Consider the following 13,927-nt stretch of genomic DNA (forward strand, 5'->3'; position numbering starts at 1 on the left):
AAAGGACTGGCTGCCCTCTGGGAAATACGCCGCACTCTCCAGCTTACTTTTCCCACTGAGGCCCCAGAAGTGGTTAAAAAAATAATAATAATCGCACGATCTTTACCGAAAGCTCAGGCCTGTGACCGGCCAGGGGAGGCTACAAAGCATCCCAGACCCGCACCCGGCCCCGCCGCAGGCTCCGCTGCCTCGCAGCTGCCTCCGCCGTCACAGGCGAGGGCGACGCCCGCGCTCGCTTTCAAACTGTCCCAACATGGCGCTGGCTTGCGGTGCGCACGCGCGGCGCTCGGGCGCGGGGCGAGGCGACTGGGGGCGCTGTGGGGCCGCCTCCTTCGCGATGGGGTTGGGAGAAAGTGCGGGTCAGGGCCTACGTCCGCTGCGCGGCTCCGCTACGCCCTCGCGGGCATCCTCTGCGCGGCTGCGTCGCGGTCAGGCTCGTCTTCCCGAGGCCGGCCGCGGGGCTGAGGGAGGGACTCGGCGGGGAAGGAGACTCGGTGCCGCTGGCTTACCGTCCTGTTGCTGCGAGCCAGCCCTGAGACTCCAGTCCCCGGGGAGCTCCACCATCCCCAGACGAGGCGTCGTCTCTGCCCGGAGTAGCCCCCCTACCACTTCTTGCCTCCCCGTCCCACCCAGCCAGCCCCTCGTACGCCAGGCAGATGCGGGACTGCAGGAGGAAGTCTGGCCAGGGTTGAGATTTAACTCTTTAGAGACCTTGATTTCCAGGGGAGAAGGGCAGTGACCCAACACGGACGGGGGACCCGGCCAGGCAACCCGGAAAAAGAGAGATTATACAAACAGATGTAAAGACCCACTAGCATGCGTGAACTTGTCTACAAGGCTGGGCAGGATGTGAGGTGGTAAATCAAAAAAGAAAACGATGCCAGCTCAATATTGGTTTGTGTTTATTTTCCACTGACCCTATGGGTGAAGATACCGTTGACCATTACTCCTGAATATGATCCAACTCATCCGATGTTACATCACCAGGTACTACAGCTGGGGTGGGTCTTCTGTTTGATCTTTTCACTCTTTCTTGCCTACTAAACTTTACCTTCCCTTTTCTGTTAGCAAGTGAGGAAGCCCAGAAGATCAAATTCAGTGTAGCGGTTCAGTTAAACATATCTGTTGTGGCAAGAAGTGTTAGTGATTTGAAAATGATAAGAGTACCTGCAAGAGTTCCAACAATCTGCAAAATTTCTAGTCACTCAATTAAGTAAGTTGCTGAGAGGAAATAAGATAGAACAAGGACAAACCCAGGGGAGTGATTACCCAAAGATTGTTAATGGCAAGACCTTTAAAAGTTATGTTTTTATTCCACGTTCCACCTAAGTGGCTTTTTAACCTATCTTTCCTTGAAGTAATGTCTTAAACTGTTCTTTTAATAAACAGTTTTTAAAGTTTTTGTATTATCTCTTTTGTCCATCTTGGGTCATATACAGGGAGCTTCAAAAGTTTGTGGAAACGTATATTATGGTAAAAACTATGCATAGATTTCAACATTTTTTTGCATCAAGATAAACTTACCTTTTAATTCTATTTTCCTAGATTTTTGAAGTCCCCTTCTACAACAAATGTTTCTTAGTGAAAATATGAAGTATGAATAAAAGACACTAAGTAGATACAAAGGAAATTAGCAAATGCAAGTGTACAAGGGAACTTCAAAATGTTGTGGAAAATGGAATTATAAGATAACAATAAATACAAATTCTGTTTCTCAACATAAGCACCATCAATTTTAAGACACTTTTGTTAGTAATAACACAAGCCCTTTAGTCCCTCCCTAAAGGGTCTTAGGAATTTAACTATGTCATTGCAGTGCTTTTTTATTTGATTAAATGAACAAAACGGGTGCCCTCTAAATATTTTTAAGATTAGAAAACAGAGGCCGGCGCCGCGGCTCACTAGGCTAATCCTCCGCCTAGCGGCGCCGGCACACCGGGTTCTAGTCCCGGTTGGGGCGCCGGATTCTGTCCCGGTTGCCCTTCTTCCAGGCCAGCCCTCTGCTGTGGCCAGGGAGTGCAGTGGAGGATGGCCCAGGTGCTTGGGCCCTGCACCCCATGGGAGACCAGGAAAAGCACCTGGCTCCTGGCTCCTGACATCGGATCAGCGCGGTGCGCCGGCCGCAGCGCACCGGCCGCGGCAGCCATTGGAGGGTGAACCAACAGCAAAGGAAGACCTTTCTCTCTGTCTCTCTCTCTCACTGTCCACTCTGCCTGTCAAAAAAAAAAAAAAAAAGATTAGAAAACAGAAGGAAGTCAGAAGGAGGAGCCAACTCAAGGCTATAAGTTGGATGCCTAATGATTTCCCATTAAAACCCTTGTAAAAATACCCTTGTAGCAGGAACATTATTATTCTGGAAAAGGCCTTTGCTAAAGAAGCTATTCTAGGCATTTTTCTGATAAAGCATTGGCTGACATTCTCAGAATGCTGGCAGATGTTATGACTCTTTGATCCTCCAGAAATTCAACAAAGTGCCTGACCATCCCAAAAAACTGTTGCTATGACTTTTGCTTTTAACTGGTCCACATTTGCTTTGACTGGACCACTTCTACCTATTGATGCTACTTCTTTGTCTTCAGGATCTTACTAACAAAGCCATGTTTCACCTCATGTTAGAATTTTTCAGTGAAGTGCTTCATGGTCTTTATCCCACTTGTTTCAACTTTTCATCGAAAGCTCTGCTGTTGTCTGTAGCTGAGACAGTACAACAGTTTAGGCACCTATCAAGCAGAAAGCTTGCTCTATTTTAATTTTGTATTAAGAATTGCGTAAACTGAGTCGATTGAGGTATCCATGGTGTTAGGTACTGTTCCTGTTGTTTGTCAGGCCTCATCAATTATAGTATGATCAAAATCATTTTTTTTCCTCACAAATTGACATGAACAAGCGCTTCTGCAGTCTTCATCTTTTTGTTTTAAAATTTTATTTATTTGAGAGGTAGCATTTTAGACAGAGAGAGAGACAGAGAGAAAGGTCTTCCACCCACTGATTCATTCCCCAAATGGCTGCAACAGTCGGAGCTGCACCGAAGCCAGGAACCTGGAGCCTCTTCTGCATCTTCGTCTTTAACATTATTTCATCCCTTCTTCAAGTATGTTATCTGTCCATTTGTAAACTGCTCATTTATTTTGGCAAATGTTCCCATAAACTTTTTTTAAAGTACCAGTGAGTTCACTATTCTTGGAAGTTTGATCTTGCTTCAGTTTTAGCAGGATTGATTTGATAGAGGCTCTTTCCAAATTAATGTCCTATTCTGTAGTGCCTCACACTAACTCCTCTTCAGACATGTTAAGACTAGTTAGTTACTCCTTGTTTATTTGGTGCAGAGAAATTTTGAAATCCATGTATTATTTTTTCATAGCATACATTTTCCGTGAATATTTTGAGGACTCTTTACAATGATATAATTAATGAATCAAAATAATTCCACTTTATTCTTTCACAGGTTAAGAGATATGGAGATTTCCATGAGGATCTGGAGACGACTCCCAGTGGTCACTGAAATTTTGGATTAGGTTTGTTAGAAAAGGTAAAGAAACAAGAACTTTACTAGGAAAGAGGAGATGATAATAGTGTACTAAAGTTTTTCAAATGTAGATTGTCAACTTGGTGTTGTACTTGCTGGAGAATTAAATCTAAATAAGAGAAAACATAATTGTGATCCAACCTGAAGAATTTTAGATATCAAGGGAAGAAATGTCCTAATAATTAAACTTGAAGAAGGTTTATTGAGATGCTTCAGGAAAAAACTCTTTTGAGTTTTTTTAAATGAAGGATTTGTCTGTTAAAAGAAAAAAACTAACATTCTGATTACTTAGAATAGAGCCTCACACTATTTCAAGCACTTTTACATACGTTAACTCATTTAAATTTCCTAACAACTCTAAGATAGGTATTTACCCATTCTATACATATGAAAATTGAAGTTCAAAAGTTAAGCAGTTTACACAAAATAATATATCCGGTGGTGAGTGGCAGGGTTTGAATCCCATTGGGTAATGTTTGCACATTCTTTCTACCATATATACCAGCTTCTCCTAACTGAAAACTGACACTAGGCTAAAGAGCCCATAACACTGTAGCTTCCAGAACTCATTCACAGCAGAAGCAGTTTCTGATGCAACTGTCTTTGCTAAACCTACCCACAACACCTACCTTAGTCCCTTTGGGCTGCTCCAAGAAAGTACTGAACTATAGGAATTCATTTCTCACAAATCTGGAAGCTGGAAGTCCAAGATCAGGGTGGCATTATTGTTGGGTTCTGGTGAGGACCCTCTTCCGGAATACAGACTGCTAACTTCTGGCTCCACCAGACTTGGTGGGAGGGGAAAATGAGCAGGCACATCCATTCATGAGGGCTCTATCCTCATGACCTAATCACCTCCCAAGGGGCTCTACCTCCTCATATTTTTTTTTTTTTTTTTTTTTTTGGACAGGCAGAGTGGATAGTGAGAGAGAGAGACAGAGAGAAAGGTCTTCCTTTTGCCGTTGGTTCACCCTCCAATGGCCACCATGGCTGGCGCGCTGCTGCCGGCACACTGTGCCGATCCGAAGGCAGGAGCCAGGTGCTTCTGGTCTCCCATGGGGTGCAGGGCCCAAGCACTTGGGCCATCCTCCACTGCACTCCCGGGCCACAGCAGAGAGCTGGCCTGGAAGAGGGGCAACCGGGAAAGAATCCGGCGCCCCGACCGGGACTAGAACCCTGTGTTCCGGCACCGCAAGGCGGAGGATTAGCCTAGTGAGCCGCAGCGCCGGCCTCTACCTCCTCATATCATCACCTCAGAGGTTAAGATTTCAAGATAGGAATTTTAGGGAGAAAAAAATATTGAATCCACTGTTCTACCTTGCTTGAAATGGAGTTAATTTGAACTTGTTTCTCTCTGAGGAGGTGACATTTAAGCAAAGTCACCAATGAACAAAGTCAGTCATGTGAACACATTGGAGAAGGATGTTCCCAGCAGAAGGAACAGCAAGTGCAAAGACCTGAGTTAAGAAGTCACTTGGTTATATTTGAGGAACAATCAAAAGTTAATTTGATTGGAGCTGAGTGGACAAGAAAATCAGTGGTAGTAGGTATGTTTAAAGGGGAAGCCAGAGGTCAGATCATATACTGCTAATGCCGCTCACTCTAAAAAGATGGTTTCCCAAGTATATGTGATCCTTTCCAAGAGAAAGGAAGCATGATTAAGCTGTTTGGCACAATAATGACTTATCGACTAGCATGTGCCAGGAGCTGGAGTAGGATATTTAAGTGCATTATCTCCCTTAATCTGCACGAGTTCTATATCTTGAAGAAAATGGGGAAATAGTAATATTAAAGTAACATGATTCAAGTAATAAGTGGCAGAGGGAGGATTTGACCCAGGTCTCTTTGATTCCAAAGTCTGCCTTTTTTCATTTTACCGTATTTTCTTATTTAGAAGACTGAATAAGGAGAAAGAGGTTCATGTGTGCATATAACCAATAAGTAGTTATTATTCATTGCTGTGTGACAGACACTGTAGAATAGTGTTAAAATATAATATAGCATTTTTAAAGTGTTTACATGATTACATTCTCACCAGTTATTTGTTTTTAAAACTTTACAGATAGATGGACTATAAGGCAATTGCCCAACAAACTGCCCAAGAAGTTTTAGGTTACAGTCAAGATATATCGGGCTGGAAAGTGGTTAAAACTTCAGTAAGAAAACAAGTTAAATGTTTCCAGAGTTTGTTTTTCAATGAGAAACAATTCCTTGTGCATTTATTTAAAATATTTCTTTTACAAACCAAAAAAAATCTTTTTTGCTTTTTTTTTTCATTTTAATTTTTCTATACCTGACAGCTAATTTATCTGTGAATTTTTATTCCCCTTTGAGAAAAAGATAACTGTTTCCAGCAAGACTTCTAGAAGATTCCTGGGAAATCTGTGAGTACAATTTTCTATTTACAATCAGTTTTTAAATTCAAAGATATTAACATATCTGGAATTCAATGCTTGTTTCATTAACTGTAACAAACTATTCATTAGTAATAAGGAAATAAAAATTATTAAGTCCCTAGGCTGAAATGTAATATTTTTGGGTTTTTTTGTGTGTTTGTGTTTTAAAGATTTATTTATTTATTTGAAAGAGATACACAGAGAAAGAGAGAAAGGTCTTTCATCTGCAGATTCACTCCCCATTTGGCCGCAACAGCCTGAGTTGCGCCGATTCGAGGCCAGGAGTCAGTCTCCATGTGGGTGCCGGGGCCCAAGATCTTGGGTCATCTTCTGCCGCTTTCTGAGCCCATAGCAGAGAGCTGGCTCAGAAGTGGAACAGCCCAGACTTGAACCAGAGCCCATATGGGATGCTGGCACTGCAGGTGGTGGCTTTATCCACTATGCCACAGTGCCGGCCCCTGAAATGTAATATTTTTTGAAAAAAATATTTATTTATTTACTTGAAAATCAGAGATAAACCAAGAGAGGGAAAGATATCTTCCATCCACTGGTTCACTCTCCAGATGGCTGCGATAGCCAGTGCTGCGTGAGGTCAAAGCTAAGAGACAGGAGCATCCTCCAGGTTTTCCACCTGGCGGCGGGGGCCCAAATACTTGGGCCATCTTACCACTTTTCCCAGGCCATTAGCAAGGAGCTGAATCAGAAGTGAAGCATCCAGGACATAAACTAGCACCCATATGGGATGCCAGCAAATCAGGCAGTGGCTTTACCTGCTATGCTGGCCCCTGAAATATAATGTTAATCAATTACAGCAACTATGTGCCACCTGATCATTTATATTCAACTTGAAAGCAATCATAAAAAAAACTCTCCTGGTGAATAATTTACTGCAATAAGAAAGTTCCAATTTAAGAAATAATAACTATAAAAGCCAGTTTGGTACTGTGTGAACAGTAGTGTTTTACGATCTACTTATTTATTTTTTAAAGCCAGAGACAAAAAGAAATATACAGGCAGAGATCAAATACTTTCAGGGCTAGGTCAGGAACTCTAGCAGCATGTCCCACACAGGTGGAAGGGACCCAGCTATTTAATCCATCACCTACTGCATCCAAAGATGTGCTTTAGCAAGAAGTGGGAAACCATACCCAAGCCAAGACTTGGACCAAGGCATTACGATATTGGATGTGGGTGTCCCATGAAGCATCTTAACTGCTAAGCCAAACACCTGCCCAAATTTTGTTTTTTTAAGCCCCTCACCTTTCTGCTAAATGAGTCACTAAATATTTGTTTTCCTCATTTTATTTCTCTTACTGATAAATGTGATTTTTTTCTTGAAGATGCTTTTATGAACCCTATTATTTGAAATATCTATTTCAAGTAATATTCAAAATATGTACTTTAAATAATAAAGGAGATTATGCTATTTTAAGTGTTATTTGCTAGAATTGTTTATTTATTGCTCATGATATCACACCAGTGCCATCAGCTCATTGTATTATTGAAGAGACCAAATTATACTCAACTCCTTTTCTTTTGGAGTTCACTCCTTCTTTCAACTACCCCATTTTGTGTTTTTTTAATCTAAAATTTAGCTATCTTATACATGAGTTCATTTTTTTTTTTACTGTTGGACAAAGCTTGTATGACTTCTTCCATTTATTTTAAGAATTATTAGGAAAATAATTCCTACCTTTTTTGCCTAAATAATTAATGAATCTGGTAGTAACATTTTAAAACCAAACCAGGGAGAGTGGGTACAATAGAGTCCAAGTACACTGTGAGAATAGACTTATAGATAAGGTGGCTTTCAGTAACTTAAAGATCAGACTAGTGTAGACAGCCACTTCTACATCAAGAAAAACTTGGAAGTTATTCATTCTGCAAATACTTATTGAGTATTTATATGCAACATATGATACACAATGCCTAGGGCCATTCAAAGAATAACCTCCCTAAAGCTGTTTTAATGCTTAACTAAAACCTTTTACCAGAGATGCTTTACTCTTAATGTAAAACTAAACAAAGAAATAATTCGAACTTTTTGCTCTCACATTTTGAGTGAAATTTGTATATACTGTATGCTGGGTATCTATTGGTATACAGCAGATTACCCAATAACTTACCGGCGTAATCATTTATCATATTATGGTTTCTGTGGGTTGGATCTAGGCACAGCTTCACTTGGTGCCTCTGGCTCACGGAATCTCACAGTGCTCCGGCTGGAGCTTAGGTCTCCTCTGAGGCTCAATGGAGGGAAACTGCCTCTGAGCTCTGTCACAGCTGTCAGCATGATCCAGTTCCTCATGGCCTTACTAGATCAAAGGCCTCAGTTCTTGAGGACTCTTGGCTAGAACCTTCTTTAGTTTCTTGATGTGTGAGCCTCTTTATAGCACTTCACAACATGGCAGTTTACTTACCTCAGGATGAGGGGTCCAGGAAACAGCAAGAGAAAGAAAGATCAAGCAAGTCAGAAGCCGTCTTTCTGCAAACTGATCTCCAAGTGCTACCCCGTAACTTTTGCAGTCTTTTGCTGAGTAGCAGTGAATGACTAGATGCACTCATGACCCAGAGGAGATTACACAGCACGTCAGTACCATCTGGTGGAGTGTATTAGGGCCCATTTAAAAGGCTATCTGCTGCACATTGACTTTGGCAAAGTTTTTTTAAATTCTGTTTTATAGTTAAGCTATGGATCCATAAATGTCAAACATAGTTTCAGAATTAAGATTGATAAAAAGTACATAAAACTCAATTTTGCATGCATGCTTTCTCAGGCACAACACAACCCACTGATTCTTCCACATTTTTCACATTTATGTGTAGAAAGAGAGTATGATTGAAGCAGTTTGTATTCATCAAATGTACTTATTCACTTTTGTTTTTTACTCAAGGAAGGTTTTATTTCTTTTAAGGAATATATTAATACATTAGATCCTCAGGGTCACAGCAAATGCATAGTAATTCCTACAACAAACTTTTCATCAATTTGCATGCTAATGTGATAGTAATACAAAGAGAACAATTCGATGTAATTCATAGATACAATTCTAAGAATATAATATTTCCCTCACCTCACCTCCCTCTTTCTTTCTTTTTCAAATTTTAAGGTAATATTCTAATTTATATATTTTTAATTTATATTATATTCAATTAATGCTCCACTAATAAATAAAGAGCTCAACAAGTAAAAAATAAAAATATCTTAGTTCATTGGGGATCTAGGCAAGGGCTGTAAATAATAATCAAATGAAAATATGTCTATTTCATACATATACAATAAATCATTTAAACTATAGTAGTTTATTTATATTAACTACCACAAATAAGAGAAAACTTGTATTTTTCTTTCTGGGTCTGGCTTATTTCACTTAGCATAATGATATCCAGTTTTATCCTTTTTTTTCTTTTTGCAAATGTCAGAAATGTATTCTTTTTTATGACGGAGTAGTATTTCTTCCTGTATATATATATATATCACATTTTATTTATCCAGTTATCAGTTGATGAACATCTAGGTTGGTTCTATATCTTAAGTATTGTAAATTGAGATGCTATAAACATGGGAGTGCAGGTAACTCTTTCATATACTACTTTCATTCCTTTGAATATATTCTCAGGAGTAGGATAGCTGGTTCACATGGTAGATCTATTTGTAGTTTTCTGAGGACTCTTCATACTGTCTTCTATAATGGTTAGACCAGTTTACATCCCCACCAACTGTGTATTAGGATTTTCACCAGCATTTATTATTTTTTTGATTTTTGAATGATAATCATTCTAACAGGGGTGAGGTGAAACCTTATTATGGTTTTTATTTGCATTCCCCTGATGACTAATGATCCTGAGCATTTTTTCACATGTCTGTCGGCCATTTTATTTCATTCTTTGTAGAATACCTGTACATATCCTTTGCACATGTCTTTTTTTTTTTTTTTTTACATTTTAAGCTTTTATTCAGTGAGAAAGATGCATGGGAGAGTGAGGTCCCTGTCTAAAGGAGAGAGGTAAATCTGTGTTCATACCGAGTACCAGGAACCAGCCCTGTGGAGGAGCATCTAGGCCAGGAAGCATGGGGTGGGTGGCCCAAGGGCCACATGCCCAGAAGGTGCAGGGCTGCAGCCAGCCCCCTACTGCTCTATTTATTACATGATAGGATTTCAATTTTTTTTAATTCATTAAGACTGCTTTATGGCCTAGTGTATGATCTATCCTAGAGGATTTTCCATGCACGGATGAAAAGAATGTGTATTCTGCATTTGTGAGATGAAATATTCTATATGCATGTATTGGGTCTATATCTGTAGTGTAGATTAGTTCTGATATTTATTGAGTTTTTGTCTGCTTGATCTGTCCAGTGATGAAAGTGGGGTGTTGAAGTCCCCCATTATTATTATACTGGGTTATGTCTCCCTTTAGATCCATTGACATTTGTGTTATAAACTGGATGCCCTGGCATTGGGTGCATGTATATTTACTATAGTCATGTGTTCTTGTTAAATGATCTCTTAATTATAATGACCTCCTTTGTCTCTTTTAACCATTTTTGTCTTCAATTCCATTTTTGTCTGATATGAGAATAGCTATTTCTACTATGTTTTGATTACCATTTCATTGAATATCTTTTTCCATCCTTTCACTTTGAGTCTGTGTGTATCTTTATTGGTAAAGTATGTTTCTTATAGGCTGCATATAGGTAGATCTTGTTTTTTCAGCCTTTCAATCAGTCTGTATCTTCTAATTGGTAAATTTAGTTCATTTACATTCATGGTTCTTATTGGTAAGACATGACCTGGTCCTGCCATTTTTCCATGAATATTCCTATTGTTTATTTTCAGTCTCCCTTGTTCTGTTAACAGGAGGTTGTGTGCCTTCACATTCTCTCATCATGCTGAATGTCTTTTTCTGTTTCTGTGTGTAGTACATCCTTAAGTATCATTTGTAAGGCTGGCCTGATGGTGACAAATTCTTTCAATTTTTTCTTGTCTTTAAAGATCTTTATTTCACCTTCATTTATGAATGAGAGCTTCACTGGGTAAAATATTCTGGGTTGGCAATTTTTTTTCTTTTTGGACTTGGATGACATCTCTTGGTTCTCTCTTGTCCCATGGAGTTTCTGTTGAGAAATATGCTAATCTTAGGGCAGATCCTTTAAAGGTGACATTTTTAAGGAGGCATTTAAAGGTGGCATTTCTGTCTTGCATACCTTAAGATATTCTTTTGATGTTTTACTTTTAAAGTTTGACTGTAATGTGTCGTGAGGAAATAGTCAAATCATTCCTATTTGGGGTTCTATGTGTTTCCTGTATTTCAATGTACACATATTCTAAATATATGCATATATATATGTATGTATATAAATATATGCACATATAATCTAAATTGGAGATTGTTTTCTGCTGTCCATTCACAGAATAAGTTTTCTCAACCATTCTATTTTTACATACCTTTGGAAGTCATAAGACATATGTATTTGGTTATTTGATTGTATCCCATAGATCCCAAATACTGTTTTCAGTCTTTCTAATTTTTTTATTTTTCTTTCATTTATTTTGTCTGACCTATTTCAAAAGGTGTAGCACCTCTGGCTACAGTCAGTAGGGGGAGAGAATGTTGGAACTGGCAATTCTCTGTGCCAAGATGAACCAGCTGATTCATGGCCTAGAGTGAGTTCATGATGCCTGCAAACCCACCCAGACACATGCACCATTCAAAATACCAACCCACTTTCTGGTATATCCACTGAGCCTTCTGTGAGATCTGTCCAAGGACATGGAGAACCCTGAGTTTCTACAGTCGGACCACACAAACATGAACTCAGCTTGGAGGCCTGCGCCCAGGACTCTGACAGCCACGGGGTGCAGTGTGTCCTCTCTCTGCCCTGTGAGTTACCCCATCCCCTGGAGGAGCTGCCATGATTCCCAGGGTAAGGACAGAGATGTCTGCAGCTCTTCAGAACCTTGATACTGCTGCTTTTGAGGGTAGGGGAAGTACAGTAGCTGCTCAGGACCGTGACAGTGCCCCAGGCTGGACTCAAAGAACAATGAAAGTCTCCCTTAGCCAGAGCCACCAGTGGTGTAGGCTCTGACAGCCTCCTGTCACCTCAGCTGGGTGCCAGCCATAAAGATGCAGGAGTTACTGGTGGTTTGCAGCCAGCAGCTGTTGTGTCCGTACTTGTTCCTCACTGCTCCACAGAATCTCTGTTCTGTTCTTCCATCTCCACTGAAAATTTCTCTCAATCAGTTCATGAGAACATGCTTCTTTGTTTTTCTGGAATCTCTGGCTACAGGCAGTACAACTTCTCCCTATTCAGCCATCTTGGATATCTCAAATTTACTTATTCTCTATCAGTTATGGCATGTATTTAGGTTCCACAAGGAAACCAAGCTGAACATGTTGGTCAGGTTTGTCTGCTTCATTTAAAACTTTTCCTTCCCCAGTCTAGAGTCCTAAGCTGCTGAACTCAGGACCCTGGAATTCAATTTAGATCTCCAGGGGCCAGTACTGTAGCATAGCGAGTTAAGCTGCCACCTGCCGCACCAGCATCCCATATGGAGGTCATTTCAATCTCGGCTGCTCCATTTCTGATCCAGCTCCCTGCTGATGTGCCTGGGAAAGCAGCAGAAGATGGCACAAGCACTTGGACCCTTGCCCCCATGTGGGAGATCTTGGATGATGCTTTGGCTTTGGCTTGACTCAGCCCTGGCCATTGAGGCCACTTGGGGAATAACCAGTGGATGGAAGCTTGTGCTCTCTTGCCTTCTCTCTGTCTGTGCATCTGCCTCTCTCTAACTGTGCTTCCTTTTTTAAAGATTCATTCATTCATTCATTCATCCATTCATTTGAAAGGCAGAGTTACGGAGAGGCAGAGTCAGAGAAAGAGAGAGAGGTCCTCCATCCACCGGTTCACTCCCCACATGGTTGCCACAGCGGGAGCTGTGCTGATCTGAAGACAGGAGCCCCTTCTGGGCCTCCCAAACAGGTGCAGGGTCCCAAGGATTTGGGCCATCCTCCACCACTTTGCTAGGGCATAGCAGAGAGCTGATTCGGAAGTGGAGCAGCTGAAACTTGAATTGGCACCTATATGGGATGCTGGCACTGCAGGTAGCAGCTTTACCCACTATGCCACAGTGCTGGCCTGATAAATAGATCTATAAAAAAAAAAAAAGTTTGTCAACTTCAAGACACCTTTGTAAGTTGTGGTATCAGCCATTTAGTCCATTCCTAAGGGTCCTGGGAACTTAACCATGTCAGGGCAGTCCATTTTACTTCGTGTATGATTAGCAGGGAAAAAAGCGAGGTGTGCATTAAAGAATTTTTAAGATTAGAAAATAAAAAGCTGTCAGAAGGAACCAAATCAGGGCTAAAAGGTGGATGCCTAATCATTTCCCATCAAAACCTTTGTAAAACTACTGTGTTGGGCCCAGCATTGTGGTGCAGGGGGTTAAGCCACCACGTCAGATGCTATCCTCCCATATCAGTTATGATTTGAGTCTTGGCTACTCCTCTTATCCAGCTTCCTGCTAATGTGCCTGGGAAGGCAGTGAAGGATGGTCCAAGTATTTGGACTCCTGCCACCCACACAGGAGACCAAATGGAGTTCCTGGCTCCTGGATTCAGTCTGGCCTAGCCCTGGAAATGGGAAGTGAACCAGCAGATGAATGATAATCTCTATTTCTATTTGTGTGTATGTGTATGTATATGGTGGGATGTTTTGCCTTTCAAATAAATAAATATACCTTAAAATAAACTACTCTTGGTTCTTCAGGGAAATCAGCAAAACATGTCATGGTAGAGAAGGACACTCTTATAAAGAAATTTTACTGGGCCTTTTTCTAATAAAGCTTTGGCTACCTTTCCCAAAACACTCCTAGTGAGGAGATGTTAGCTCTCTTTGACCCTTCAGAAAATCAACAAGCAAATTTCCTTGATCATCCTAAAGAACTGTTGCCACACCTTTGCTCTTGACAGGTCTGCTTTTGCTTTAACGGGACCACTTCTTCCT

At 40.8% G+C, this 13,927-nt stretch overlaps 1 protein-coding gene across 8 annotated transcripts in view; it reads left to right on the top strand.

The window, feature by feature from the left end:
- The window catches only part of STARD6 (StAR related lipid transfer domain containing 6), a 58,397-nt gene that overhangs the window by 247 nt on the left and 44,223 nt on the right, over positions 1-13,927 (top strand). For 5 of the 8 annotated variants that reach the window (XM_089305123.1, XM_089305127.1, XM_089305122.1 and 2 more), the window contains exons 1-4: positions 932-987; positions 3,446-3,529; positions 5,589-5,682; positions 5,861-5,910. In XM_089305123.1, the coding sequence (XP_089161249.1) occupies positions 5,593-5,682; positions 5,861-5,910 (140 nt within the window). In that variant the 5' untranslated portion in view covers positions 932-987; positions 3,446-3,529; positions 5,589-5,592. Of the gene's footprint in view, positions 1-930; positions 988-3,445; positions 3,530-5,588; positions 5,683-5,860; positions 5,911-13,927 lie in introns of those variants that run through there. The other 3 variants (XM_089305124.1, XM_089305125.1, XM_089305126.1) reach the window with 3 other exon arrangements.

The sequence above is a fragment of the Oryctolagus cuniculus genome, chromosome 10 (genome assembly GCF_051225735.1).
Source record: "Oryctolagus cuniculus isolate XC-2025 breed Fujian yellow rabbit chromosome 10, ASM5122573v1, whole genome shotgun sequence".
Lineage (NCBI taxonomy): Eukaryota > Metazoa > Chordata > Mammalia > Lagomorpha > Leporidae > Oryctolagus > Oryctolagus cuniculus.